Here is a 25,554-nt window from a genome sequence, read left to right on the forward strand (position 1 = left end):
AGAAAACAGTTTTGGTTTGAGCTGAAAATAAATTGATGCTAAGAATTTGCAAAACATTCTTGTCCCTAAATTAAAGTAGTCCCTTTGGAGACATCTCTTTATTCTCATTTTCAGCAAGTTGGGCTTTTCTTTTTCCTGATCTCTTTATCTCTCTGCTCCTTTCCTCCCTCCACCCTCCCACACAATTCCTTTATTTTCTTCTCTACATCATTTCCCAACCTATTTTCTTTTGCATATTTGAAAGCAAGGAATTAGTTGGAAATCTCAAAGAGCTGTAAGATTTTCTGTTCTACACCATCAAAGAGCTTTGAGCCTGAATTGTTCAAACACTCCTCATCCCTCCCCTTGCCCTTCCAAGCCCCTCTGTGCCAAAAAGGTCACCAGGAGGAGCCCTGGGCCTCTCTGTCCATGGGGGTCTTGCCCATTCCTTGGCTTTATTTTAGAGTTCCTCCCAAAGCAGGGCTGTGAATGAGTGTTGTGGAGGGGGAAACATCTCCCCAGCTGTGAGCAGGAGCCCAGCCCTTTGGCCAAGAGGATGGTGCAGTATTGTTGCATGATAACGGGCTGGATTTGAGGAGTCTGCATCATTTCTGTGCCCTTGCACGTGCAGACATGGAACCACATTGCTGGTGTAGCTTGTGGCTGTGAAAGAGGCCACAACCTTGGCATATGCATCCCTTTATATTTACAATTTATGCACATTTACAATTTTTTTAAAGTATACTGGGAACAGAAAATGGTATATCTTCTGCATAAAAATGAAAAGTAACTGAAAAGCTGTTATATGCTCTATATAGCTCTGATCAGAGGGGAAAAGATGACTGCAGATTTGTGGTTGACAGCCTTCAGAAAAGGTTCAACAGAGTGTGAAAATTGACATTTAGCAAATAGCAATTCAGCCTTCATTTTTAGTAGAGCTGCTTGAAATAAATGGCAGGTTTTAAACAAAATGTTTGTTATATTGGATGTTGCTTGTCTCATTACTGCAGTTAATTAAAAGGGGGGACAATAAGTCAAAGCCAGAGTCAATAAGTTTGTTAATAAAGATTTAATTTGGTGGAATCATTATAAATTGACTGTACAATGAATGGATATGCCACGGGAATGTGGGTGTCTGCAGGTCCATGAATGGGTTTCAGAAATACCCATCAGGTTGTAGCCAATTTGTCATGCTAAATAAGCTCTTCAAATCCACTTAGGCAAGTGTGTACATGTTTCCAAAGGGTATCACCACTGAGTAGATGATGCACAAAGACACACCTTTTTTTTTTTTTCCAGCAGTTTTTTTTATTCTGCCATTCCAAATCCTTTTTAGCTTTGTTATCTCTGTATTTCTCATTGTAAGGGTTTTACTATTAATGCCAGTCTTTTTAGGAGGAATAGAATAAATCAACAGAGAGGAGAAAGAGTAAATCATCACTGCAGTGAGTGCTGGAGGCTGAACCTGAGCACTATCCATGTGAGATTTTAATCCACCTGACCCTTTTCCTTTATTGCTGACCAAACAGCAGGTGAAAACCCCATGGGCAGACAAACTTCAAAAGTAATTTTAAAATGAAAATCCAGATCGACATCTCTTCCTCAAGCAGTTCTGATGCAGGAGACTGCATGCAAAGGCTGATGCTCATGACTGCAATATTTGCATAGTGCTGCACCCCTGCCAGTAATCCTCTCATTGGAGTGTGGGTTATCACAGGGAAGCAATTTCTCTGGCAGGGATGGCGTGCTGGTCTGCCCTGCAGGACTTTTCAACACTCTGAAAAGCAGGAGAATAAGATAAAGCATTTGCATCATGCTGCCTTCTCTCAGAGTAAAGCAGAAGAGCAAATCATGAAAGTAGCAGAGATTGGGCCCAATTTCATCCAGCTCCTGACTGCACATGACAGGCACTCCAAATCAGACCACCGTGTCCTGTGTATATTAACAAATACAAACCCTTCATCCAGCACGTTGTACCTCACTCAAGTATCCTTATTTTCATCATGTTTTATCATTTTAGCCTAACTCAGGGGGCTTTGTCCTGCTGCCACCATCCAGCAGCCTGTATAAACTTCAGGAAAAGGCTGACCAAAGCCTGAACTGTTCCCTCTGGTTCAGCATCCCTGTCCCTGTGCCAGTGGCTCAGGGTTGCTGTGAAATGTGGCCCCACAGCCTCCTCTGTGATGTGTTCCTCTCCTCTGTGTCTCTGAGGGCAGCACTCTGTGAGACATTGGGCAGCAAACGGTGTCAGTGGCCCCAAGGAAGAGCCATTACATTTGATTTCTGTTTCTTTTTCTCCTCCCTGGCACAGTGACAGTGCATCAAGCTAATACCCAGTCTTAGCAGCTTCTTCTGCAATTCTGCTTGAAAGGGTTCCTTCCAATTTATGCCTTTTAATTAGAAGCTTTCAACCTGTAATTAGAAACTTACACCAGCCCAACCTTTGTTTCTTAAAAAATGCATTTGTGGTTTAGGCAATTACGGTAACATGAAAAGTAATTATTTCTCTCCGTGTGTGAAATGAGCCTGGTCGTTAGTGCAGCCAACAGGAGGAGGAATTTATTTTCTTTCCATTTGTTTTAATTTATTGCAAGAAGTTACATAATAAGCAGAAGAAAGGGGTGGTTTGGGTAGTAGATGAGGCGTGTGTAACTCTGGTTTGGGAGGCTGTGGGCAGTGGGATCAGAGGCACAGCCACACTGCAGTGCCAAACCCCCTGCCTACCACACACAGGTTAGCCATGAAGACATTTCCAGACTGCTATTTGAGCAGTTTTAACCTGGGCTATGTCAATGTTCAAGGAGCTGTGGTCAGGTGTCTGTAATGAAAATAATTCTGGGCTCTTAGGTGCCAGCCAGTGGCATCAGCAGCGCTGTGCCTCGGTTAGAGCTCAGCTTTCCTCTGATCAGGTCATTTTTTGTCTCAGTTCTGACTGTTGCCACCACTCAGCACACAGATGGCTCTGGCTGTCCCAGCCTGTCAGTTAAGGCTGGAAGCTGGACCAGCCCAGGTGAGGAGAGGGATGTTGCAGTCATCTCTACACTTAAATAGGAATCATTATTTTTACATCTCTGAATCCCTTCTCCATCTGCTTAAATACATCATCTTCTTAAACCACATCTGTATTTACCACACATCGTGTTCAACTATCTCCCAATTTCTATGATAATTTCCCTCCTTGATTTATAAGCAACAGAATTTTTTAATTATCCAGATGATTTTAATTTTCTCAGCCATACCTCCACTTCATTGAACATTAATCTTGCACTTTTTTCTTAGACAATCTCTGCCCTTCACCACTTCTCCAGTTCATAATGCAACTAGATCTCAATAGTATTACACAGTCATTTTTATCCCTAGATTAATTTGATATCATCTGCTTGATCTCAGGTTTTGTCTTCTAAGTACTATATTTGGCTTCTCGTAAACTATTCCAGAAATTACTTTAAATGTAAAACCAAAAACAAAACTACCCTAAGACATTTAAGACAACTTTACATAATTACCTTGCCTTCAGCAATTCCTGTGCTGTGGCATGGTAGGCAATCACAAGGAATTTACAGTTGTATTTTGACTGCTGCATGTTTTCTTAGTTTTGCTGCTTTTTAGTGCTCTGAATCAGCCTCAGCTAGTGCAAAGTGTACAGGAAGACTGCAGCAGAGGATTTGCAGTGTGGTGGGAGGAACCATATGTTCAAACCTCTCCTCTTGCTGAGGAATGGCATTTTTTTGGAGGGAGAATGAAAGCTGGTTCTCACCTGCTTGGTGCTGCAAGACAATACCCTCCCTACAAACTCCTCTGATTACTCATTTGTCTGGACCCTCTCAAATCTTCTTTTAATATTAGCTGAGCATCTTCCTGATGCTGCCTTTGCCCTCCTCTGTGATGGTTTCACTGCTGTTTGCCCTTTTCACAGAGTTGTGGCCTCTGAAGAGATAATAAGGTATGTCCATTACATGGTCAGAAGAATATTGTTTTAGCATCAACTCTCTTCAGGAAAATTTCACTAAACACAGGACCCATAACTCCAACTGGGTGAAAAATACATAAACTGCTCCATTGGGCTCTGAGATGAAGTTACCAAAACCAGCAACAGATTTATTACACTGCTGGTGATGGAGCATTCCTTGAGGCTGTAAGAGCTCTATTTAAAAAAGGAGAAAGAAAAGTTGTCAATACTAGGTTCCCTATCCAAGGAAACAGTAAAGCTTACAAAGTTAGCACAAGGGTAATTTTCAACTCCTTTTTATCTTTCTCTTGACTCAGCTTTGTACAAAATCTCTTCAGCATCTTTGTTGCCCAAACACAGATGAGAAAATTTGTTGCAGCCCCTGCCATTTGAACCAGACTTACCTCTAACTCAATTAGAAAACTGTAATTTCCTATAAAGCATCATTAGACCTCTGCACCTGTCAGGTCTCTGACAGATTTAGGTGGGTTTTGCTTGGGAATTACCTGTGGTTTGTGGAGATAGCTAAAATAATTTTCATTTACTGTTCAGTGTATTACATTATAAATTGCATAAGGTTTTGGACCCGAAGCCATAACAATCTCTTTCAGATTATGGCTGCACTGGAATTGTCACTCATTAGATTTGCAGCATAAACACTGGAAACTGTGGTGATGCACACTGTCAGACTAACCAGTATTTACAGTGATAGGCAGGATTTACAATTGGATGACATGATAATAATATATCCTTGTTTACTTCTCTAATTAATGTTTCTAAAGAAAATACCCTGGAAACGTTCCATAAGCAAGATTTATTTCTGTTGATTGAGACTGTAATCAGATGTCCCTATTCAAACAGTAATTGGTGTGCTTCATTAACATGTAATTGAAAACAAGATTTATGTCAATGCTAGGCAATAAATAACAGGGATACATATTTTCTTTTTAGTGATGATCTCTTCTGCAAGCTCGCAGAGTGCTTGCTGCTTTTGTATTGTGCCACTTGGGTCATATTTTGCCAAAATCATGGTGTCTCAGGAAAAGACATTGTGCATTTAAAATCCTTTGGATTTTAACCTCTGGCTCTGATGTACCAAGGCCAGCTCCTTTTTTTCTCTTTCCTGCTTTATATGAGACTCGCTGTTCTTGCCATATTTTAGGCTGTGTTTTTCCCATGAAATGGCAACATCAGTGGGAAGGAATTCTAGTGATGAAGGGGAGAGCTCAGGGCAGAGACAAAACTTTGCTTGAACTTATTTTCAGTTTTCAGTTGAGGTTTCAGTTGAGGTTTTTGCCAGGTTAGTCAAGGCTCAACCTGTTGCTACTCCTTCATTTTTCTGTTCCAATACAAGTAAAGACAATTAAAAATAATTTAAAAAAAACATTTCTAGGCATTCTAAAAATAGAAACGAAGCATGGCTTCTTTGCAATCCAGTAAAACCTAATTAGCTTCCTGTTAATAGGGAGAAAAGCGCTGTGTTTTGTTCTAGGAGTTGACATATATGAGATAACGCACAAATAATGAAGTCAGAAGTGTAAGTCGCTGGGAATGGGTGATCCCATTGATTTCATTGAAACAAGGGAGTTAAAATTGAAAACAAATTTCAGCTGAAGAAGCTGGTTCATTACCAGCAAATTGATGGAGCTCCATGTTTACTTGCTGACACAATTTACCAATTGTAGGAGATAGAAGCAGGCACGGTGCTAACATTGGCTAATTTTATGCTCAACGTGAATCTTACGGCTGGTCAGATGGATACCATAAAAAATAATTAGAGTCATTAGAGGTAATGGGCTACAGCTGCAGTAATACATGCTCTGTTCTCAGTCCAGAGGTTTCTAAGTAAAATTAAATTAGCTCCTGTTACCACACTGCTGCATCATATGCTCCTCACCTCCCGTGCATGAACTTCTCTTCCCATTTCCATACTGCAGGCAGCATTTGTGCCCCACACAGAAAAAGTCCCTTGTGGGGACAAGGAATTTTGAAGCTTGAGGCCATTCCTAGTTTAAAAAAAAAAGAAAAAAGAAAAAATTAGAAAAAGAAAAAATGAGAACAGTTACAAAGTGGCAGCAGAAGGTCCTCAGCTCACATGAAGTCCTTTCACATGCTGAGGATCATCCCTCTCCTCTGCTGTAGCCTTTGGTGCAAGCCATGGGTTGCAAGTCATGTTTGCATCAGTGTTGGGCCTGGGCAATTTTCCCTCCTGAACTATTTACATTAAATTTAACTTTTTAACAGAATTATGCTCCCTGTATTGGAAGCCCATCAGCAGCTTCCAACTTCAGGTGATACTGCCTGCACATCTTTAATACCCTTTTTTTTTGCCAAAATTCAAAAGGCTGTTTATAAGAGTAAGGAAAATGCTGTATTGTCCTGGAGGGGTGAGGGGAGGGACAAGAAGGAAATAGATTCCATGGTGCTGAGGTGATTAATGTGACTGTTTATGATGAAGGAAATGAAAACTAGAAATCTGGGTAAGTAATGATCTTTCCAAGTGAATGATTTTCTCTGGAACCACAGTACAAACTCATGTGCTGATTTCCTTTAAATTACTGCTGAAGTTCCCAAAGCAAAGCAGGGATGATGCTGAAATTTTTTTTCTTCCCTGTTGACTTTCAGGAGCACAGAATTCCCATTGACTTCCAGGGGTTCACTGCGAGATGCCCACATGCCACCACCTCTCTTTAAAACAGGAGGAGCTTTGGTGGTAGGATGGGGTAGAAGGGCTTAAGAGGCACATTTGGCACTGCCCATTGAGGGTGGTGAGCTGGAGCTGAGTGTGCTCAGGGGGAGGAACAGGACTAGCACTATTTTTGGTGAAGGTACAAGCCCAGCAGGGCAGCTTGGGAAGGATCTGTTATCCACGTGCCAGACATTTATCCCTGGCCCTGATGACTTCCCTGGCCTCAGTTATTGCAGTATATGAAGGCTTCACAACTGCTAATATATTTATCTTGCCATCCTCCCCATGGAGTTGGGAAGGGCTATTACCTCTGTTGCAGAACTAAGAACTGAGATTAAGGGTCAGATTTGTTATGGCATTTAGGTGCTCAATGGGATTTTCAAAGGTAGCTAACACCCGTTGTAATAAGTGGAACTTGGGAACTTGGACAGTTCTGAAAATCCTGTTACTTGTGTCTTTTTTTTTTTAATTTTGGACTTATATGAAACCTTGGGATCCAGAGGAGTAGTTCCCAGGTTGTGGGGAGTCACCCAGACAGGAGAATGTCTCTTCATCCACCTCCCAGGAGACTGCAGGTGGGACAGAAGCAATTTCATGGCAGTGGCTTATCTCAGTGCTAAATTCAGCAAGCTGTAACTGTGCACAGCATTGCATTTACCCTTCTTGCCCAGCTCTGGGAGAGAGGTCAAAATCCAGTCCTGCAAATACTGGAGCAAAAATAAGCAGCACCCATGGTCAATAAAAAGGGCTTATGTGCCAATTGCTGGGACGGAAAATTCAAGAGCAGGAGCAAATAATGAAACAATCTATATTCATGCAGCCACCTTTCCAGCCTACTGCTCTAAGTACAGGCTTACACCTCACCAGGAGATGGGAATCCCACTAAAAGCTCTGGAGTATCACACTGGAAAACAAATGTTGATTTTGAATGAATTATCTGTTCATCTCTAAATCATTTTCTTTCATTATTAGTCTCCAAATTGGTTCTGCTCTGGAAGGCAGAATTAGGTTTAAAAGCAGAGCATCTCTTAAACGCCTGCTTCAAATGAAAGTGTTCAGTAAACATTGCTCAAACCCCCAGAGCATAAACTCCCCAACTGCTTTCTCTGGCTTTGCATAGATTTTGCAGCTCCTGGTTTATGGTCAGGTGGCTCAGGGATTCACTCAGGATATCAGAAAATCATCAAATGAAATCCCTTACAAACATATGCCTCTTAAATACCAAGGAAACAATTTTTAAGACCTTCCTGTCCTCCTTTACAGTAGCATAAACTGGGACAAAAGTCCCAAAAAGATGGATTTACAGCAATGTGGAACATGGAGGAGAGAGGAGAGTCAGGCTCCAAACCACAGCACAAGCACAAAGCCATGTGGGCTGCAGACCAAGGTGTTCATGGTTGAAAGAGCTGCACTTTGCTGTCGTGGTATTTTCAAACATTTCTGTAGTTTTAAGGTTCTAAAGAGAACCTTAAAAGTTGTACGGCTTTAAAGTTGTATTTTCAGCGTTAAAGGGTTGGGTTTGGGTTGAATCAGTGTGAATCAGGATTGCAGCTGTCTGAGGCTGTGGTTTGGGGCTCAGTGAGGAGGGTGATGGAGCAGCAGCAGAGCCCTGGCTGTTGCTGTGTCCTTGTCCCACGTCACACCAGGGGCTGTTGGGAGGGTCCTTTGTGCCTCCATGAGGAAAGAAGCTCTGCATGGATTAGAGTGCATCCAAAAATCACATGGTGTTTGCAAGATGCTGTTATTCCACTTCTTCAGGTGGAGAAGGGAGAAGAACTCTGTCACTTAGTTACATGTGAAAGAGAATAAAACTTTGGGCCAGTGTTGTCTAGGACACTCCAGATCACTGGCAGTTTATTCAAAACTTGAATTTTAACTCAGGTGTCTGTTCAGGGGAGCTGTGTGCACAAGGAGAGATGTGCAAGAAGCTCCTCTAGTGATCCTCCCCCAGACTTGCACAGATTTTCCCTCTCTCTCCAGGAAAGGTGTGGGACTGGGAGGCTGCCCCTGCACAGAGCAGGAATTGAGGGCTGCTGCAAAGGAGGGTGTTTGCACTCTGGTGTCTGAACACTGTTTGGTACCTAGGAGATTTATTTCTCAGTGGATAGAAGAGCTAAGAGATTAACAGATGAACAAATATATTGAGACAGCCAGAACATCAAAGAAATTGGAGAGTCACTGAGGTGCTGGAGAGCTGGAGAGTCACCAGGCTGTGTTCTTAGGAATTATTTTATCCTCAGATTGCCTCAGCTGTCTTGGGGTTTGGACACATCCTCTGGTGAATTTAGCTACGTGATTTAAGATACAACTGGCCCAAGCTCTCTGCTGCTCCTCCCGAGGATGCAGCCTGTGGAGCAGAAGGAATGTGTGCCAGACCCTGGCAGCACAGATCCTGGGGGCTCAGGGCAGGCAGAGGGTCCTTTGTTTTTCAGGGCAAACAGCAGCCTGTGAGCTACACCAAGGGTGAGAGTGTACTGAGCCCCTGGGCAGAAATCTCCAGGGAAAATACGGGTCAGACAGCTTTTTGTCCTCCATGCAAGCTGCAATTCAGACAGGAAAAAAAAAGTGATTTACAGCAGTCTTAACCTTAGGTTCTTCACACAGGAACCAGCTGAGGGGTGATACCAGTGGAAGGAATCAGAAGTTAACAGAAAATGTGCCTTCCCTGCAGAAAACAAAAAGCAGCTCCGAAGGGTTGTGTAGAGGCTGCTAACCATGAGACCATGCTCATTCCTTGGGCTGCATATGCCTCAATTGCTCCCTGAAATTTAGATTTAGTTCATTCAGACAGGAAATTATGGATAAGTTTGGGGTCTGGAGGGAAAGGTGTTCAAAAAGCAGCAATATGAAGACCCTGAAAAGAGGGAAAGTTGTAACTTGAAAAGTGCCACACAGAGGGAGCCCTGCCTGTGCTTTATTGAACTGTTGGCTGCAATAAATACAGCTGAATTCCCTCAGTCCCCCATAATGTTGTCTCAGTGCCAGCAGGAGTCCATTTAAGAGCACACTTACATGCACAAATGATTATATATATGGAGAGCAGAGAAAGAGCTGATGCAGGCAAACCCTGAGAGCTGCCCAGGAGAGCTGGGGGTGGTGCTGGGCTGCCCCACGCCCAGCTCTGGTCGGTGCTGCCAGCCCAAAACTGGCAAAGCAGAGGAGCTTCTGCTCAGCCCTCCCACCTGCCTCACCTGAGGAGACCACAGCCTAGATCTTGTGACCCTGCAGTAAATAAATGATGATGAAATCAACTAAGAGGATATTCCCAAAGAGAGAGAGTTGGTTTTTTATAACCATTTGTAAGACAGAGAGTAATAAGAGACTCTATTATAAATAAGAAGGAGACAAGTGCAATAGAAGACCTAAAAATGGATGATGAACAAGGAAGACTGAACCTTGTGCTTCTGCTCTTTACAGCATTGACCCTGAAGTTAAAGGTCTGACTGTGCTACAGGGCTGTAACGGGGCTGTCAGAAGCCCTGCAGGGTATCCACATTCAGGAGGGGCTGAAGCTCTGCAGAACACATGGTCATGCCTGGTGTGATGAGAGCCCAGGACTGGAGACCACAAATTTTGGGGTCTTCAGCCTGATTGCTTTCATTGATTTCCTTGTGAACCCTTCCAAACCTCAGGCTGTTGGAAGTCAGCAGAACTAAGTTATTCCTGTTTGAGGAAGAGAAGCACCTGCACCCTCTGTGTAGGTGCTCAGCTTTGCTGATACCCCCTGTTAGCAGTGATTAGTGAGAAAGCTGAGCCAGAAATAAGAGCAGGCTGACCTTGGGGGTGCCTTCATTGCCCCTTTTCTCCTGGCCCAGCATAGCAAAGCAGGCATGGCACGTTAGCAGATCCGATCTGTGCTGTGTTTCACCATGCACAAACCTTTTCCTCTAGGAGCAGGTGAGAACCTGCACATCAGCAGGGTCTGAGGGGCAGCAGGGCAGCCTGAGCAGGAGCGTGGAGCCCAGGGGCTGTGTGACCCTGTGTGCTGCAGGCTGGGGCAGCACAGGGACCTGAGCAGGAGCTGTGTCCTGGGTGTTGCAGGATGGGGCAGCACAGCCTGACAGGAGCTGTGTCCTGGGTGTTGCAGGGTGTTCAGCACAGCCTGACAGGAGCTGTGTCCCCCCGTGGGTTCCAGGGTGGCTCAGCACAGCCTGACAGGAGCTGTGTCTCCCTGGGTGTTGCAGGGTGTTCAGCACAGCCTGACAGGAGCTGTGTCCTGGGTGTTACAGGGTGTTCAGCACAGCCTGACAGGAGCTGTGTCCCCCTGGGTGTTACAGGGTGTTCAGCACAGCCTGACAGGAGCTGTGTCCCCCTGGGTGTTACAGGGTGTTCAGCACAGCCTGACAGGAGCTGTGTCCCCCTGGGTGTTACAGGGTGTTCAGCACAGCCTGACAGGAGCTGTGTCCCCCTGGGTGTTACAGGGTGTTCAGCACAGCCTGACAGGAGCTGTGTCCCCCTGGGTGTTACAGGGTGTTCAGCACAGCCTGACAGGAGCTGTGTCCCCCTGGGTGTCACAGGGTGTTCAGCACAGCCTGACAGGAGCTGTGTCCTGGGTGTTGCAGGGTGTTCAGCACAGCCTGACAGGAGCTGTGTCCCCCTGGGTGTTGCAGGGTGTTCAGCACAGCCTGACAGGAGCTGTGTCCCCCTGGGTGTTGCAGGGTGTTCCAGCCTGACAGGAGCTGTGTCCCCCTGTGTTACAGGGTGCTTAGCACAGCCTGACAGGAGCTGTGTCCCCCTGTGTTGCAGGCTGGAGTCGCCCACACGCGCGCTGGTGATGGAGGCTCCCAAGGGCATCGAGATCAACGCCGAGGCCGGCAGCCTGAAGGCCACGTGCAGGACAGAGCTCAGGCTTGAATCCAAAGATGGAGAGGTGAGTGCAGAGCCCTGCAGAGCTGTGTGTCACCCAGCTGCTGTCTGTCAACGCCTGGGGACAGCGGGCTCTCCTGACTTCACTCCTGCTCACCCTGACTGAGCACATCCCATGCAAATCAGGCTCACTCCGTGGCAAAGGCTGATTCATTATTTTTAAAGTGCATGGATAATAGCATCTGTTGTTCCAGCAGATTTATGCAGCTGTAAAATGCACGCTGCTCCTAAATTTTTTGTTTCCTTGTCACTTTAAAACAAGATTTACTTGGCCGGCATAATTAAATCTTTTATCATATATTATTCTATAAGAGCTTAATTCACTGGTATTGATCTGAAAAGCTTTTGTGGCTGATGTTTCATTCTGGAACGGAAGGGAACACTAGGAGACACAGGTTGTTGCACTTGGAGAGACTTCCAAAGGGAAAGAGAGAACAATTAAAGCTGATAACATGGAGCAAAAGTAAAGTAGGTGTTGAGTTAAGCCTATTCTGGTGTCACAAAATCATGTGGGCACATGGTTTTGATGTTTTCTCATCCCCTCCTCCTGCCACAGTGATGGAAGGCACCAGAGGATGAGGCTGAGGATCTCCCAGTGGAGAAACCACTGACACCCTTGTCAGGAGCAGCTGCCCATGGAAAACAAACCTCCAGGCAAGAGGGCTCCCACATAAGTTAGGATTTACCTATCTTAGTGTCAGGGGTAAAAAATAGAAAGCTTTTTTAATTGTAGTTTCTATTATTTCTAAACTTTTGCCTTTTAAGACAGTCCAAACCTACACCATGGGTGTTAACCAAAAAACCTCTGAAAAATACCAGAAAAAAACCCTACCTAATACATTGAGATTGAAATCCAAAGCATTTCACAACTTCAGGCAGTTGCTTTCAATACTAAGTTGCTTTTAAAATGCATAAATTGACTTGTGTCTTTCAGGACATGAGATGGGTGGATACTAAACTGGGAGATTCTTACTGTCATTGCTGATATTCTCAGTCACCCTGTGTTATTCTGGGGTTCAGGTTATTTGACTGCATTCTGGCTGATGCCAGAGCACTCCCCTGCAGCTGCCACATGTCTGAGAGCTGCCACATGTTGTTTGCCTTATGTTGTTTTGTAAGGAGGAATTTAGGACTGTTAGAGCATTTGAATTATTTTTAATATACACGGAAGTGTTACACATATACATAAAATATGCATTAAATCTACATAAAATATACATAAAAGTCAGTGCTGGGAGCCTGCAAGTGTAACTGGCGATGGGATCACAGTGACAGAGATGCTGGTGGAGGAGCAGGGTGGCTGGGTGGGTGTGATCCATCCATGCTCTCTATCTGACAGTGGGGTGCCTCTGCTTGGGTCAATCCAAGCCTGGGATTGGATGCCTGGAGGAGTCCCAGGAAGCTAAAAGCCAAGAAAACACGGTGGGAACATCAGCAGAAACAAGCTGGAGGTCGTTGTAAAGGCAGATAAGGTGCCCACACGGATTTGTACCAGACTTTCCCATCCTGGAACATTTCCCTACCCAGTTTTTGCAGCAGCTGAGCTGTCTGGAGGAAGCTTCTTTAAACACAGAAATCAGAAATAACAGCTCTTTCTTTAAATCAGAAACAACAGCTCCCCGCTAATTCTCTCTCTTTTTTTTTTCTCTCTCTCTCACCACCTCTGACTCCAGATAACGTTGAATTCTGCAAAAATCAAACTACCTAACTTGCCTCAAGGATCTTCCTCTTCTGCAGGGTCCAGGCAAAAAATCTACGAGCTCTGTGTGTGTCCCAACGGGAGGCTGTTCCTGTCTCAGGCAGGCAGCAGCTCCACCTGCCAGATAAACACGAGCGTCTGCCTTTGAGAGACACTTTGCAGAGGGGCATCACAGGCAGCACAAAAGCCAGTTCTGGTCTCACAGATCCAGCTGCCAACTATTTTTACTAGAACACAGAAAGCCTATCAAAGACTTTTTTTGTGTGTGCGCGCGCGTGTGTGTGAATATATATATAAAAAAAATATATATAAGATATATATATATATATCCTCTGTGTAAAATGATGTTTCAGTACAAGGAATCCCAGGGTGACCCTGTTACATTTGTGTAGCATTTCTCTTTCCCACACCAAAATTTACTGGTACAATCTGCTGAATTGGATCTGATGCTCCCCTGGACCCTTCTGTATTAAGACAGTGCAATGATCACCCCTCGTTTTTGATCATGTTCTCAGAGCAATGGGATTGCTGGCTGGGCAAGACCCTGGAACCAATGCAGAGCCACCACCATCCAAAGGGAAGAGAAGCATCTCTGATTATTTTTGTGCCATTAAATCAGTGGCACGAAAAAGAAATTGTTTTAAAAATACCAAAATAACCAGATGTGCTGTGCTGATCACCTACAGTGATCCAAGATACCTGAGGTTAAATTACTCTTTAATTAACACCTGAAGCATGGCTCCCTGTTGGGAGAGATGGATGCACTTGGCCAGCAGGAAAGTCCAGACCTTGCTGAAATAATAAATGTGATTTTCTGAAGGGGTTCAACACTGGCCTGTGCATGGCCAAGGATGCCTTGTGCTATTCAGGTGTGACACAGCAGCTCCAACATTAACCTGAAATCATCTCTGTGCTGGCACTGGTGTTGTATTTAGTTATTGGAAGGAACAAAATTGTGAAAGTTGGACTAAGTAGAAAATTGCTGAACCTCTTTTGCTAACAGGTGTCCTGGATCACCCTACAAACTCCCCATTAACACCTTCAATTTTGAACGTATTTGGTGTGAAGGTGTGAAGATTTAAGATTTGGGTATTGCCTAAATACCTGTAGAAACAGAGAAAATTAATTAAAAACTGAGAAAATCATAAAATTAAGCATATAATGTAGATGCTACACCAGAATTTTTGTCATCTTTCTTTTCAAGATATGCAGTCCAAGATCACTTAGATTTGGTGGAAACTGCAATTATCAGAGATGCTGACAATGAAAGACTTTTTTAAAGGATTTATAAAGACTGTGACAAAGCCAGATTACTGAAAGGAAGGGCTTTGGATGCTGGTTCCTCTAGATTTTGAGTGCCCAAAACTCTGTGGTTGAATCTTATCATGGTTGCATTTTTTTTTTATTTTGAGGTTTAGGAGTCTAGGGCAGGATAAAACACAAAAATCTGATCTGGTAACATTACTTCCACTTTTGAAGTTTTGGAAAATAATGGTAAGAGCCCAGATCCTTGAAATCTGACCCATAATTTCACCCACATGTATGTAAAAATCCTTAAAAAAACCAAATATACCAATTAAAGCAAAAGTTTCCAAGTGACAACAAATCTCACAAGGACAGCAAGGTTTCTAAGCCACTGAGATGCTATTGAAATATTACCTCAAGTGCAAATAAGACAGATCTGTGCCCATCCCTAGTGATATCTAACCAAAGCTGGTATTCTTCAAGTGATTTTCAAGATAAAACATAGCTGACAGAAATCTTTAGAAATAATTTAGCCAATTCCCTTTTCTTACAGCTTTTCACGTATTTTCTTGTGGTCCCGAGAGTACCAGGGTTTGATTTTTTTTAAATTTTTTTTTATTTTTTAATTAACAATTCTGGCTTAATCCAAAACTGATTGGACTCAGAGAAGATTTCTATGGAGTTTAGATGAGATGTGTTGCTGCCTAGCAAAGCAGCACTCCCAAAAACATTTATTCCTGAAAGAGGATTGAATTCTTTCCTTTTATATCAGTTATGCTTTCTGATAAATTAACGAATTCAAACTATTTGATAATGAATGATTCCTGTAATTATTATGTCTTGAGTCAACATTTGAATGCAAAGGGTCACCCAGGGTAACAATTGTATTGGGACACAGGACTGTACCATCTCTGTTCAAAGAGGGGAATTGTGCCTATGCCTTAAGTCAATGCACTCAGCAAGGAGAAGCACATCATATTTATCTTGTTATTAAATCTAGTTTATTTGGGGGGAGGGGCAGGAGGGCGTCTTGGGAACTGGTTGTGAAACTTCAAACAGATATTGATGAAATACATTAAGACTGTAGGGGCACCTAGAATGATGCAGACTTTTTTTTTTTCTTACCATGTTAAATCCAGCAAAATACTGCGTACGTTACCTCTGGGGCCATGACTGAGGTCCCATTCGTAGTCCTACATTTACTGTAGATTTTTTTTTCCCCTTGTTTCATTGAATACTGATCACAAACCTCATAGCAAGCGTGGCCCAATCCATAACCAAATCCTGTGTGAGCAGTTGAAGACATGTGCTGCAGGAAGAGTTCCTGACAATGAATCTGATCAACTTCCCAGCCCTGGGAGCGTTCAGGGGCTGAGCCTCCCAGGGATGCTGCTCCTGATTTCTGTGCTCTGCTCCAGACACAGCAGTGGCTCAGTCCTCATCCCTGTGCCACCCTCTGGCTGCTCCCAGTTTCCATCCCAAAAAATTAATTTTGAGTAGCTGCTTTTCCCAGCTGGGCTCTTGGATGAGGTTATCACCTTCCCATGTCACAACAGCCATGAAACTGCTAAGGACATTCATGTCTTGGTGTGAAATTCTGCTGGGGAGCTGTTAGGAAATGACCTTAACATCTGTGCCATCACTGCAGGTGCTTCTCTGAGGTGAACAAAAGGTACCTTAATTATATCTACTGAAAGAAGTTCTTGTTTCAATATATTTTACAACCATGTTTCCATCTTAAAAAGCGTAAAATTATGTGTTATGCTGAAATGTGAGGAATTGTTTCTAGAAAGAATGGACCCTGTAAGGAGCTGTAGATCATTTGGACACCACTTGAGTTTTAAGACACTGGTTTGGGTGATGCTGGCTGTGCTGGTCAGCAAGTGGCAAACATAAACACAGGCTGGGCAGAGAATGGATCAGGGATATTCCTGAGGAGAAGGACTTGGGTTCTTGGCTGAGGAGAACATGAGCTGAAGTGTACTCACAGCCCAGAAAGCCAGTCCTGTCTGGGCTGCATCAAAAGCAGTCAGGGGAGGGGATCCTGAGCTCTTGTGACACCCCACCTGCAGTGTCCAGCTCTGGGGTACCAACATCACCAGGATGGGGACACGTGGGGGTGAGTCCAGAGGAGCCCACAAAGATGTTCTGAGGGCTGGAGCCCCTCTGGGGGTGCTGGGGGTGCTCACCTGGAGAACAGAAGGCTCCAGAGAGGCCTCAGAGCCCCTCCAGTGCCTAAAGGGGCTCCAGGAGAGCTGGAGAGGGACTTTGGACAAGGGCAGGGAGTAACAGGGCATGGAAGAGTGGCTTCAAACTGACAGCAAGCAGGGTTAGGTTCAATATTAGGAAGAAACTCTTTGCTGTGAGGGTGGTGAGGCCCTGCACAGGCTGCCCAGAGAAGCTGTGGATGCCCCATCCCTGGTAGTGAGTGTTGGACAGGGCTTGTAGGAGCCTGGTCCCCTGGAAGGTGTCCCTGCCCATGGCAGGGGGCTGCAGCTGGATGATTTAAGGTCCCTTTCTTCCCAAACCATTCTAGGATCCTGTGAGAGCTGAGCAAACAGGACTCTGTCTCAGATCCCAGGGCAAAAAACCAGGCATTTTGTTCAAAAAGCTGCCTGCTAACACATTCAGCCATCTCACACTCCAGTTTGTTGTGGAGTGGCTGGCTCTCCTGTTGGACAAGGCGAGTGCAGGAGAGTCCCTTCTCCTCCTTCCTTGCCCAGAAATCCCTCCCAGTAGCTGCACCTGTGTGTGCTGCTTTTCTCTGAATCCATTTGAACCAGAGCTTCCCTGACTGAAATTTCATCCATATGCTCTACCTAGCACTGATAAAATGCCAGAGGCAAACAGGGGTTTGTGTATTTCCCTGTGAATTGGGCCTGAAGTTGAGTTCAGTGGAGCCTTTGCTATCTGGGAGATGGGGTTGATCTCCCAATGGAGTTTAGTCTGTGTTGGTTCTAAAGCAAAAAGACTTTGCCATTAGCAAGAGCAGAATTCCTGATATTGGCTGTACATCTGTGGCCATTCTCCACGTTTCTTTGTGGGGCTTTTTCTGGTTGTTGGTTTGTTTGGGGTTTTTATTCAATTTGAAGCATATTACCCCATAGTTAAACAGTACAAAGAAATGTTAACAGTACAGGAAGTCATCACAAGGGGAAGCCAGTAACTACCACAGTGTTTATAAAGCCTCTCCTAAGTATTCCTTTTTAGAAGAGTGAGTCTGTGCAGGAGTGATTTGTATTTGGTTACCTCAGTCATGTGCTGTCTAACAGCTGTGTTTTGGAAGGGTTGTGGGGTTTTTTCCTCCTCTTGTGATAAATATCACATTGCACAAACAGACTTTGAAGGCGTAAGCCTAAAAATACAATCTGCATTATATGGTATAGCAAAATGATGGGTAAATAAAAACCCCTCCCTAGAAAGTGCTCCAGAGTTAAAGGGAGATTCCTGTGGGACTTGGGAAGGCTAGCTCACATCACAACCTAGAGAAAATTCATTTTGTTCTCATAAGATGCTCACACATACACACAAATACACACTCTCATATACCCTTGTTTACAACAAAAGCCAATTTTCTTTGTTTGTTCTTATGGCTTTAAGTTTCACATTGCAAAAGAGAGTGAGACAAAGACCAAAGACTTCAAGAAGTTCATCCCTCTCTGGTTGCCCTCATGCCTGAAATGCATTAACTTTAATGGTGCTTTTTCTGAACTGGGTAGGAAAAATGCAGGTGTATCATAAAGCTGCATTTGAGAGAATAAAGTGGCAGCAAGGCTCTGACTTGGTTAACAGGGAGAAAAGGGAAAAAATGTGAAAAATCTTGAAATGTGTCCAGAGGGCAAGGTTACCTGAAATCTGAAATGTGGAGAAATAGCCCAGAAAGCTTAAAGACAGCAGCCTGGGCTAGAAGTATAAATAAACTGAGCAAATGGTGCCAGCTGTTCACCTGAGCATTAGCAGGGCAGGAGCCCCAGTGGCTGCTTTGTGGAGAAGAGTAACTGCTGCAATGATTTCATTTTAGAAGTACCTACAGTAAAAAAAAAAAAAAGAGGAAAAAAAAGAAAAAAAAAAAGAAAAAAAGTTCGAGGTTGTGCTCTTTTTTATGGCTGACATTTTAAATTCTGAAATGTCATCATCCAGAATTCACCCCAGCAAGCACAGGGCGTGTTGCTGCCAAGCTTTGCCAAGCGCTGCTTTGGTGCTTTTGGAGTGTGAAAATACCAGCCTTTTTATTGCCCTGGCTGCTCAGGAACCTGATCCTGGCAACTGTTCCCTTTTCCCCATTTTAACTTTCTCTTCCTCAGCTCTGAAATTGCTGTGTAATGTTTTGGTAGCAGGCATTCCAGCAGCCCCCAAAACCCAAATCCTGCATGTAGCAGTGGCGTGGCCATAAAATTGGGGACTTCCAGGTGAATTCTGCCTGGCAGTTGCTGTGTATTCACAGCTCAAGTTTATGGCTGTGAGTGGAGCAGGGTTAAACACTGACGTGGTGCTGAGGTTATTCCAGCAAGAGTGGAGTGAATTAAACAAGGCAGGTAGGAGGGAAGGGGAAGAAATGGGGAGAGACATCACCCTAATCACAGTAATGCAGTCAACGTCTCTGTCCCTTTGCACTATTATACTTTAAATTAATAACATCCATTTTACTAAATATGGTGGCTATTATGCTTGATCTTTTCATGGAGCTCAGTGGAATTACTGTCACTGAAACCACTCAGAGCTCGGGCTGTTCAAGATTGCTGGGGTGTTGTTTCCATCCACAATAACCACAGTGGCTTGGGGCTTGGATGGAAATTATAGTGAATAGCTTGTATTTAGAAAGCTTTTAAGTCTGCTGTGGTTGAGAGGCCCCTGGTTATGCACATCCAGCCCTGAGGCTTTATCATTTCAGCCTCTCTTGTCCTGCCACTTGAATTGTATTGTGCCCTTGTGAAAAGCGACGCGCGGTATAAAGAACACAGGAAAAGAAGGATATTTAAAGCTGCAGGATTTTTATCTGAAATGAAGAAGGAAATACAATCAGAGTGCCCCACTGAGATTTCCCATCCAAATCGCTTTAAACTAGATGTGCAAGTCCCTTAAAAATTAATTTGCTACAAGTGTCATTCCTGCAGCAAAGTTAGCACTGGTGTCTCTCCCAGGAATGTCTCACCTTCTTGCAGCTGGAAGCCCTGTGGTGGCTGGGATTTTGTGCCACCAGTCAGGAGTGATGGGCTGCCTGTTCAGAGGAAGTCAGGTTTCCTTTGAGGCAGCTGATCTCCATGGATTTCTCTTTTGTTAGCTTTTAACAGGGATTAAAGAAGAGGAGGGGTAAATCCACTGTGAAATGATATGTAATTGTATGTTTGCCTCATTTAGTTGGTTGAAACTTTCCACCAGGAAGAGAAAATATCAGGAGCAATTTCTGGGAAAATGTTACATTTACATTGTGCCACCAAATGCTTCAGATAAAAACATGCAGCTTCAGCTAAACAGACTTCTCTTCTGAGATTAAAAAGGGCTCTTTGGAGCCTCTCATCAGGTCCTACCCAAATGGAAAGTTTTACCATTTCCAGCATATTTGTTGTTATAGGAACGGGCCCATTGCAAAGCACAAGTCATGTGCATCTTTGCATGTAACAGGAATTTTAAATTGCATTGTACTCTTACATTTTCTCCCCATTCAAAGGCTTAACCACTGATAGGAGATACAGCCCTCTGAAACCTTTCCTGCTAAATGCATTTTCTCTTCCTAAAGCAATGTATGTCCTTTGGTCTTTTAAAAATTTCCTCATAATGGAGTCCTCGAAACATCTTGAGGCAGGCTCACACTGGAGAGCAAGAGAGCAGTTATTTGTGGGTGGTGCTATTTTTGCTGAAGCTTGGATTGTAGCTGAAAAAAAAATGTTGCTGTTGAGCTTCTCCCACACTCCCTTAGCTGCAGAGCCCACCAGTCCCCCGCAGCAGGGCTGGATCTCTCCAGGGTGGCTGCCCTAGAGCAGGGAGTGACCTCAGCCTGATGGTTTTGTCTTCAGCTGGGTCCTCCTCCGGCCCTGTGATGGATAAAGAGGCACTTGGGCAGTTCTGGTGGTTCTGCAGATGGTACCAGGTGATGTGCACCTGCAGCCTGGGTGGGATCAATGATGCTGCTCGTGTTGGGTGCTGCTCTCACAACCCACCCTGAGAGCAGCAGCTCCCGAGGGCAGGCACGGCTGGAGGAATCCCCTCTCTTCTCCCTTTTTGTGGGTTATCAGAGTGAGTGAAGATGAACAAATCCTGCAGAGTAAGAGTGTGCCAGGAGCCTCAGAAAGGGCAGATCCGAGCCAGCAGTGTCCGCTGTGTTTGTCAGAGAAGGGCTAAGTGCACAGCATCCACACCTGGATTCCTCCCTAGGCCAGAGCTTCCCCTGAACTGTGACCAGACCTGGCTCTGGATCTGCCCTGTGGGGTGGTTTGGGAGCAGGGAAGGGGCTGACCTGCTGGATCTGGATTTTCCTTGTGGCTCTGGTCATTTTTTCCCACCCCGTATTTGAATTCGTTTCCCTGTGAGCAAATGCCAATAAAGTTGTCAATATTCACCCAGAAAAGCTCTGTACATGTAGAGCCAACAGCAAATCATTCAGTGAGAGTCGAGGGAAACCTTGTTCATCTACAGCAGCAGCATAAAAGGCATGACCCCTGTGCTACAGCAGTTTTCATCTGTGATGGGAAAACACCTTGTCTGACCTCTACTCTGCAAACCACCAATGACCTTGATCGTGTAAACAGGACAAAATGAATTTAAACTCTTATCACAGTTCTCATGACGAAATTCAGATTTGTTTGGCTTTTTTTTTTTCTTTTTAATTTATGTATGTGTGTGGTTGTGTGGGAAAATATAAAGCTTTTTTGTATCAGATAACATCAATCCTTGCACACTCTATGCAAAATTTTGTAAGCATTGCAATAATGCTATGAATTACACAAGGAACTATTTTAACTTTATTACACTTTCTGTATAAAAAAAAAAAGTTTGTATTTAAATGATTTCAACTGCAATCTTGTAAAATATATTAATAAAATAATGATTGTTAAGAAGGAAAGAGATGTTGGGGGTTTTTTTGTTGATCACTGCAGTGATCTGTTTCACAGGAGCAAGAACCTGGATGTATTTATGCCAAAAGTGCTGCAGAAGATGGAATGAGAATTTCTGTGAATTGCTGTTGGAAGAAAACCTGTAATCAACAAAACAAAGGATTTTGTCTTTGGGGAAAGTTGAGTCTTTCTTATATTTGTAGATTTTCTCACCCTGCCCTGGCATTAGAGATCACAGCCAAGACCTGCTGCAGGCACTGAGGTCCTGCCTGAGCATCACAAACCTCTCAAAGGAGAATTTGGTGCTGCCTGTGCTCCAAACCAGCAGGAGCTAGGGTTTTCCAGGAGTGACCAGAGCTGGGTGCACACATCCAGGAACAGATCCCCACCTGCACACAGTGGAGGGAGCAGGAGCTCGAGTCTGCCTGGGAAAAAATAATAATTAAATAAATAAAAAAACCCAAAAAAACCCCACAACACATAAACAAGACAAAACAAAAACAAAAAGCCCAAACAAACAAAGAACAAACAAAGATAAAAACCTAAAGCCCAAATCCAGCAGCTTCTGGACCAAGTCACAGAAAGGCTCTTGGAAAGCTCTGGCTGCTTTAATGATGCATCAGTTTTATTTTAATTGGCCAACTAATCAGCTGCTCATTGGTGGCTCTGCACATGCCAGGCAATCACTTCTGAGGGCATTTTGCAGGAGCTGGCTTTTAAATATGAATTTGTTTGCCCTGGATTTTGTCACTAAATGAGAGCATTGATTGAGGCTCATTATCTGAACAAATTACAAGATTTCAGTCTGGGTGGAAAGTTGTTTGTGCCTTCCAAACCCCTCAGAGAGAAAAAGCCCAGTCCCCACTGGGACACAGCCAGAATCCAGGCTGGAGGAACACTTGTTTTCCACTTTGCAGGGGTTGCTGTTCACCAGGCTCCAGATGAATTCCCTCAGTTCTGCCGGGTGGGCACACAAAGTCTTCTGGTCTCCCACTGGGTCTTGGACTGTTTGCCCTTTAAAAAATGTTTTAAAAAGAGAAAAGACATCTTTCAGCTGAACTCCAGCTGCAGTTGTTGGCCTGACTGTGGAATTTCCAGTGAAGTGACAATGAAATAATTCATGAATTAGCCCCCACCAAGGAGCACTCTGGCAGGAGGTTCCAGAACCTTCCCCAGCCCCTGCCTCTGCCTGGGGTGGGGTTCAAGCTCTGGGGAGTTCAGCAGGGCAGCAGCATGTGTGCAGTGCCCCTGAGCTAGAAATGATGGGAGGGACTCAACAGCAGCAGCATCTGCACCATTTTAAAGCCTGGGAAGCCAAAACCAGGATTTGGCTTCCAAATTCAGCTCCTGGGAAAATCACCAAAATGTAATTTCCTCCCAAGTATCTTGCTCTTCACTTTTTAAGAAGCAGCTCCCAATTTTTTCTTGCTTTCTTTCCTAGCCCTACAGGTGATTGTTTCCTTTTTTTTTATCCTAAATAGCCAAGATAAACAAAAAACAATTACCAAATAAAGAATCATTTAGATAAAATGAGTCCATTTCACACTCTGTAAAATGATAGCAACTTCCACAGCTTAAAATTTTATGTGCAGCTGGGTTTTCATATTTTTCATGTGAGTTCAGTACAGACAAGTTGCTGCTGCTGAAGTTCAGTTGTTAAATCTGGGTGATTATTTTTTATTTTTATGAACAGTGGCCAGAAAATCAGCAAGGAGAACTATCTGTTTTTAACAGTTTTTCTCCAGTGCTATGACCTTGATTCTTCTCTCCTTAAGCTGAACTGAAAAATCTTCCTCAATTTAGTGATGAAGGTTCAGACCTAAATAGCTCCAGTGCCAAATGTATCCCAGAGGAAAATTATATGGCCTCATTTAATAGAGAAAAAGCATGAAGTCAAGCCAGCAGGAAGAACTTGGCTCTTTTCTGCAGTCATTTCAGGATAAAAAGCAGAGTGTAAGTAGTCTTTAAATATTTGATTCACACTATTGGACTATTGTAATCTACATTACTGATATGATCTGCACTTATTAAAATTGGGGTTTGTGAATAGCTCTGCACATAACAGCTCTGCTTCAGGCCATCACACAGCCAGGCCTGTGTATCACCAGCTCTGGTATTTTCCCTTTCACACCTACATGGGCTTTTTTTTTTTTTTTCCCCTATTTCTGGGCTTGGCTTTCAGTCTCCTGAGCAGCGCAGGCAGCAAGCAGCCCACTGCCTCCTCCCTGAGGAATGCAGTCCCCATCTGCTGGGTGCCTGTGGGGAGGGGAGAGGCACAAACACCCCTGGTACCTCTGGATTAACCTCCCTGGTTTGGTTTTGTCATCCCCTCTCTGGAGCAGAGCTGTCCCCAGCCCAGGCTCCCCTTGGAGCCCCCGTTCCCACCTCTCCTCCCTGCACTGGGTCTGGCACTGCTGGTTCATGGTTGGAATTGGTGGTTTGAGAGGTCTTTTCCAACCTGAATGATCCTCTGACACCCCTATTCCTGTGCCACCCCCTTACCCAGACTGTGAAACAGGAACATTTTAAATGCCAGCATAACCCACAAGTGCTCAGGGGACAGTAAGACTGCAGTGCTGCTTGGTATTTCAGCATGTTTTAAAACAAAATAAATACATCACATGGCCTAAACTCTACCTGCAACTGGAGCTCAGCAGCTGAGAGCTCCAAGGATGCTGCACATGACTGAGATGGGATTGTAATCACTGAATGTGGGTCTTGCATCTGCTTTGCCAGATTGGGAAGACAAGAAAACAAACAAAGATAAGACACACACAAAAAAAACCAAACAAAGCCCTTTTTGCATATTTTACCTATTTATAAAGGATTTAATGGTTTTCTGGGAACAAGCTAAGGAGGCCCCAGGGCTGAAATAAGCAGTGTTGGAGGTGACACTGGTCCCAGAGAGAGCCATGTTTGCTGTAAGGCCCACCCAAAAAACCAAAACCTGCCTTGGGAAACCAGGGCGATGAAAAACTTCCATTGCTGTCCAACACCAACAGGTTCAGGAATAATAAATGACTGATTGGGAAGTGTGAGTGCTTATGTGTGTATGCATGGGACAGGGGAGGTGCATTTCTGGATAATTTGTTGTTTTTCTGTCAGTTGTTACTACTCCCAAAAATCATTTGGGTCTTGCAATAAACCCCAATCTCAAAAGAGAGTTTTTGCAACACAACAATCCTGAACCATATGAACTGAATTTGAGAATAACTATCATCTGCTAGAAAGACATTAAAACATCTACAGCAGAACCAACAGGCTGCAGTGGGAGCTCTGCACACACACAAGATTAACACAGAAAAATGAAAGAAGAAAAGCACTGCCACTTCTAAGAAAACCCACAACCCACCACCTACACGATGAACTTTAAAGCACAGAGTGCAACATCCAATGAATTATTTATGAATTAATTTCCAATGAGCAGTTTAGCAGTCAAAGGAAACACAAACAGGCAGCAGAGCCCTGCCTGGGGTGACAGCAGGGGACACAGGAGCGCTGTTCCTGTGGCAAGAAGACATTTAGCAGCGTGCATGATGAGCTGCACACTAATAAAGTTTAAAACAAAAATCCAATTCCTAGCAAACGCCAGGCTGTGCAGTGTCCCAACACAGCCTGTGGGAGATGCAGGTGGCACGTGCCCAGCAGGGCCAGGTGACAGCACTTCACCCCTGCCACGCTCATTTTCTGCTACCTGAAACACAACGAGCTGCTGCTGAAGGGTAACGACGGGACAAAGAAATCAGGAGATAGAAAGGCCACATCCTGCTTTTAAATTAATTCTTTATAGCCAGGCTGTAGAATGGGCTCTGCACTGAGGGCTCCACACCAGCAGTGGCCTTTAGCACGACATTAAATCAATGTTTTGGGGGCATTTTTCCTCCCCACAGGCTGAGATGCCCCTTTGGCTGTGGCTGCAGCTGGGTCCCAGTCCTGCTGCTGTCCCAGCTCCGTGTGCCAGGCTCTGAGCTCACACACTGCTGCACCTTCCCCACACCAGCAGGGCACAAATAAACCTGCACTGCATGCAGTAGCTCCTGGGGCAGGGACAGGGCAGGTGCTGCAGCCAGCAGGA

The 25,554-nt window shown here is 44.3% G+C and overlaps 1 protein-coding gene across 9 annotated transcripts in view; it reads left to right on the forward strand.

The window, feature by feature from the left end:
* SGCD (sarcoglycan delta) overlaps nt 1–21,436 on the forward strand; it is a 306,126-nt gene extending 284,690 nt beyond the window's left edge. For 8 of the 9 annotated variants that reach the window (XM_084215999.1, XM_084216006.1, XM_084216002.1 and 5 more), the window contains 2 exons: nt 11,364–11,487; nt 13,157–21,436. In XM_084215999.1, coding sequence (XP_084072125.1) covers nt 11,364–11,487; nt 13,157–13,330 — 298 coding nt within the window. In that variant the 3' untranslated portion in view covers nt 13,331–21,436. The remainder of the gene's footprint in view (nt 1–11,363; nt 11,488–13,156) is intronic. The other variant, XM_084216005.1, reaches the window with a different exon arrangement.
* The last annotated feature ends 4,118 nt before the right edge of the window (nt 21,437–25,554 follow it).

The sequence above is a fragment of the Fringilla coelebs genome, assembly GCF_963513975.1.
Source record: "Fringilla coelebs genome assembly, chromosome: 15".
NCBI classification, from domain to species: Eukaryota; Metazoa; Chordata; class Aves; order Passeriformes; family Fringillidae; genus Fringilla; species Fringilla coelebs.